Raw genomic sequence first — 5,336 nt, forward strand, 5'->3', positions numbered from 1 at the left:
CCTCACCCCCAAGCAGGGAGGGGATAGGTGGAGAGGAGATGTGCGTCTTTTACTTCCGCAGTTACTGCTGTGGAGTCCCTCCTACTTCCTGCCCCTTTGGGAGGGCAGTCCTGACCTCACCTTGCTCCCACCAGAAGGCTTCATCCCTGAGGCATCTGGCTGTCTCCACCTGAAGGCTTTTTCTTGGTGCTGCTCCTCAGCCAGGGGTCCCTTTCACACCTGGCTTCTCACAGGCTCCTCCCCAGAAATCCCAGTGTAATTATATGCTCATTCAGGGGATCATTTGTTTAGTGTCTGTGCTGACTCCCTGCCATTCTGGGAATGCCCTGAGGGCGGGGCCTGCCTGCCATCCCTGAACTGCTTAGGGAACAAGATGTGAAGTGAACCAGTGGATGTTGTTGCTGAATGTCTGTGTCCAGGCTGGGCCCATTGTGTCCCCACTAAAACAGCTGTTTGGCTCAAGGGTCTCAACCCTCTCAGAGGTCCTTGGAGATGGGCCATGCCAGCTGTGCTCCCAGAGACGAGGGTGGAAGGGTCCTGGTTGGTGCCTGCTGTACAGAGAACTCTTCCTGGCACCCCGGAGGGGCAGGGCGTCCTGCGGGACCTCTGGAAGGCGGCTCCCGCCCTCTCCTGGCCTCAGTGTTTCCAGCTTTACCGAAGGGGTTCACCTGCACAATTTCTAACTAACAGTAACATCAGTAATAAGTTGATGTGTTCATTGAACTTCTCCTCTGTGCCTGGTACTCACTGTACTAAGCAATTTACATGTCCCATCTTATTAAAAAAAATATATATGTATATATTTTTTTATATATTCAGTTCAGTTCAGTCGCTCAGTCGTGTCCGACTCTTTGTGACCCCATGAATCGCAGCACGCCAGACCTCCCTGTCCATCACCAACTCCCGGAGTTCACCCAGACTCGTCCATCGAGTCAGTGATGCCATCCAGCCATCTCATCCTCTGTCGTCCCCTTCTCCTCTTGCCCCCAATCCCTCCCAGCATCAAAGTCTTTTCCAATGAGTCAACTCTTTGCATGAGGTGGCCAAAGTACTGGAGTTTCAGCTTTAGCATCATTCCTTCCAAAGAAATCCCAGGGCTGATCTCCTTCAGAATGGACTGGTTTTATATATATATTTGATTAATTTGTCCTTACAGAAAAGTTCTAAGAGTACTACAGACGTTTTTAATGCCTTTCACCTTGATTCCCCCAAATGTTAACGTTGTACTTCATTTGTGTTGTCCTTACCTGTTTCTCTGTGTGTATATATATGTGCAGTTGTTTCTGTTGAATAGGTTGCAGGCATGAAAACTTAGAAATTAACATTGAAATAATATTATCACCTAAGCAATAGACCTTTTGTAAATTGTCCCCTAAGTTACCTTTATAGGAAAAGAAAATCTGAAATCATGCCTTGTATCCAGTTGTCCTGTCTCCTTTACTCTGGAATCACTCCCGAGTCTGTCTTTGTATCTATGACTCTGACATGTTTTAGAGCACAGGATCTTTTTAAAACCATTTTTAAATTGAGGTAAAATTCATATAGCGTGTAATTCATCATTTTAGCCTTTTTAAGTTATACAATTCAGTGGTTTTTAGTACATTCACAGTGTTGTACAGCCAGCACCATTATCTAATTCTAGGATGTTTCCATCACCCTCAAAATAGATTGTGTCTATTTACAGTCAATTGCAGTTCTCCCCTACCTCCATCCCTTGGCAACCGCTTAATCTATTTTTTGTCTCTATAGATTTGCCTATTCTGGACTTCTCATATAAATCAAATCATTACAACATGTGGCCTTTTTTGTCTGGCTTGTTTCCCGTAGTATCATGTTTTCAAGGTTTGTCCATGTTGAAGCCTGTGTCAGTGAATCATTCCAAGGGCTGAATAATATCTCATCGGATGCAGACGCCACGTTTGTTTATGCATTCATCTGTTGGACACTTGGATGGTTTTTACTTTCTGCCTATTATGAATAATTCTGCCGAGAACATTCACGTGTCCGTTTTCGTGTGGACATACATTTTCCCTTGTCTCACACACTTGGGGATGGAATTGCTGGGTCACAACTATCCATCTGCTTCCCACAGTACCTGTACAGTTGTACATCCCACCGGCGAGCCCCAGTTTCTCTGCATCCTCACCAACACTTGTTATTTTCTATTTTTTGGACTACAGCCATCTTATTGGGTGTGAAGTACTCTCTCATTGTGGTTTCTATTGCATTTCCCTAATGACTAAAGATGTTAAGCATCTTTTCAGGGGCATATCGGCCATTTGTGTGTCTTTCTTGAAGAAATGTCTGTTCACATCCTTGGGTGCTAAGTTGCTTCAGTCGTGTCTGACTCTTTGAGAGCTTACGCACCATAGCCTGCCAGGCTCCTCTGTCCATGGGATTCTCCAGTGAGTTGCCATTTCCTTCTCCAGCTGATCCTCCCAATTCACATCCTTAGCCCATATTTAAATTGGTTTATTTGTCTTTTTTACCCTTGAGTTGTAAGACTTTGTATATTCTGGGTACTAGACCCTCATGAGATAATGTGACTCACAAATATTTTCTCCCATTCTATGGGTTGTCTTTTCACTTTATTGATAGTGTCCTTTGATGCACAAAAAAAATTCTTAATTTTGACCAAGTCCATTATTTTTCTCTATTTTTTTCCATTTGTTGCTTGTGTTTTGGGTGTCAGAGTATAGGATTTAAAAAAAAAACTGTTTACTGACTTCTGGCTGCCCTGGGTCTCCACTGCTGCACACAGGCTACTCCCTGGTTGGGGTGCTCGGGCCTCTTATTGTCGTGGCTCCTCTTGTTGTGGAGCTCAGGCTCTAGGCCATTGTGGTGCTTGGGCCTGGTTGCCCCGTGGCACGCAGGATCCTCCCAGACCAGGGATTGAACCGGCGTCTCCTGTATTGCAAGGCAGATTCTTAACCACTGGACCACCAGGGAAGCCTCAGAGTGTAGGATTTTGCGCTCTGGTTTTGTAGAGTCCCCTCAGTTTGGATATGTCTGTGGTCTCCTCATGATTAGTTCTAGGTTGTACCCCATGCCCCTTAATTGAAGGGAGGTGCCGTTAGCCCTGTGTTGACCCCCAGAGTTCACTGGCTCGCCCGAGGTCATGTGACAAGTGGGGATGAGTGGGCGGCAGGGCCCTGGTCCCTGACAGCAGCAGCCTCTCCCTTCTGGGGCTGCTTGTCTCCTCCACTGTTTGCAGGGCTGGCTTTCAGGCAGCGGTGGGAGTTGTGACTCCTGCCCAGGAGCGGGTGGGAAGGGTGAAGCCCCAAGCCTGCCCTCTCTGCGCCCTGGCGTCTGGGGAGACTTCCTGAGGGCAACGGGAGGCTGATGCCCACCTGCTTGCCCCTCCCTGCAGTTGGGTGTTCCTGGTGAAGAAGTGTTACCAAGACACGGACACGTCCCTGCAGAGCAGCATCATCACCAAAGTCAAAGGCGTGACTTTCACCAACACCTCGGAGCTTGGGGAGCGGCTCTGGGATGTTGCTGACTATGTCATCCCACCCCAGGTCTGAGCCCCACCCAGCACAGGGGGACCCAGGTCGGCAGGGTCTGGCTCTGGACGGGTCATGTGGGAAGTTGCTTGGGGACTCAGGGGCCTCCACTCACTGTCTCCCTTGGCCTGTGACGGCTGCAAGGTTTGCAGACAGACTCTGCCCAGGTCCTTCCCCCCGCACCAAACCCCTGTACTCCTCGACTGTGCCGACTGTGCCTTACGGGGCTGCTCTGTTTGCAACAAACCCTGATCCTGTTGAGACCAAGTGGGACCCAGAGACCTTCCCTGCCTGTGTGAGCTGGCAGGTCTGACACCAGGAGCCCCACCTTTATGTTGGCCACTGCCCCGGGCAGCAGTTCCCTGGCCTGGTCACAGTTCCTGGGCCAGGGCTGGGCTGGCCTCACTGCCCCCTCTCTCTCCCCTCCTGGAGCTCAGCTTGGACCCTGGGGGCTGAGGTCAGCATGGCTTGGGGTTGTGGGCGTGAGAGACCCATCTAAGGACACCTACTCAGGGACTCTGAGACCAGTGGGCACGTGGGTGGGGTCCACTGATTTTGTGGCCCCAGCATTTTGAATACCCGTCAGAGTCCCTAACACCTGCCAGGCAGCTCCGGGAAGGAGGGACCCCAGATGGCAGGAAGGGGCTCCTCAACCCCGCTCTGATTTCTCAGGGAGAGAACGTCTTCTTCGTAATCACCAACCTGGTCGTGACCCCCAACCAGCGGCAGGAAACCTGTGCTGAGGTGTGTTTCGGTGCTGAGAGCAGGGAGTGCGGATGGGAGAGGTACAGGCAGTGCCTGGGGCCCACCTCTCTCCTGAAGCAGGGGTTTCTACCCCCTCCCAGGGCCCGCGGTGGGAATGTGTGTACCGGTGTGCATGCCTGCACGGTTCAGGGGAGAAGCAGGTTCCCAAGGCATGTGTGGCCCCAGGCAAGGGAGGAGCCCCTGTCCTCCCCCTGGGGTGGGACCTGGATCTGAGAAGGGGCACCCCAGCCCAGGTGCTCTCTCTCCTGGCAGAGTGCAAGTGTTCCCGATGCCCTGTGCTATGAGGACAGCGACTGCCCTCCTGGGGAGCCTGTTGCGGCTGGAAATGGTGAGGCCTGGAGCGGCCAGGGCTGGGGGTCAGGGAGGGGCTGGAGCCAGGAGGTTCCTGGCACTGTGCTTGTCCCCCTCCCCCTGCAGGAGTGAGGACGGGCCGCTGCCTGCGGGAGGGGAGCGCACAGAAGGGCACCTGTGAGATCTTCGCCTGGTGCCCGGTGGAGACAAGATCCAGGCCAACGTGAGTAGCTATAAGCTTGGGACCCTGAGGAGTCACCCAGTCCTGGGCAGTGGGTCCCAGCCTGATGGTGGAGACACGTCCGCTCGGAGTCCTCATTCTGGGGGAGGAGCTGGGACACCCCACAAAGGCCCGACGGCCAATCCAACATGACTGAATTAACTGTCCTTTGCAAAGGCTTCGGGGCACCCATGGGCAGGCAGGCTTCAGCCTCAGCATGGGGCGGGCAGGGCCCCCTGAACAGGCTGTCCTGCCTTTGTTTTCAGGAAGCCACTCCTGGGCGAAGCGAAAGACTTCACTGTTTACATAAAGAACTTCATTCGTTTCCCCAAATTCAACTTCTCCAAGTACGTGGGCCCGTGTGCATGGTGTGTGTGTGACGCTATGTGTGAATGAACCACTGGGCATCGAAGGGGCACCCTTTCCTCTGCTGTGGCGGATGTGGGGGTGGAGGATTAATCAGGACTGGGGTAGGGCTAAGTCAAGGGCTCAGTCTGGGCTGGGCGAGGGGTCCAGTGGCTCCTGGGTCAGGCCATTTCTGGCTTGGGAACAGC

At 52.4% G+C, this 5,336-nt stretch overlaps 1 protein-coding gene across 3 annotated transcripts in view; it reads left to right on the top strand.

Moving 5' to 3' along the window:
• The window catches only part of P2RX5 (purinergic receptor P2X, ligand-gated ion channel, 5), a 13,361-nt gene that overhangs the window by 625 nt on the left and 7,400 nt on the right, over window positions 1-5,336 (top strand). For all 3 annotated transcript variants that reach the window (XM_010847472.1, XM_010847470.1, XM_010847473.1), the window contains exons 2-6: window positions 3,371-3,521; window positions 4,179-4,250; window positions 4,524-4,599; window positions 4,689-4,785; window positions 5,049-5,129. In XM_010847472.1, coding sequence (XP_010845774.1) covers window positions 3,371-3,521; window positions 4,179-4,250; window positions 4,524-4,599; window positions 4,689-4,785; window positions 5,049-5,129 — 477 coding nt within the window. The remainder of the gene's footprint in view (window positions 1-3,370; window positions 3,522-4,178; window positions 4,251-4,523; window positions 4,600-4,688; window positions 4,786-5,048; window positions 5,130-5,336) is intronic.

This window comes from Bison bison, unplaced genomic scaffold, assembly GCF_000754665.1.
Source record: "Bison bison bison isolate TAMUID 2011002044 unplaced genomic scaffold, Bison_UMD1.0 scf7180017864249, whole genome shotgun sequence".
Taxonomy (NCBI): domain Eukaryota; kingdom Metazoa; phylum Chordata; class Mammalia; order Artiodactyla; family Bovidae; genus Bison; species Bison bison.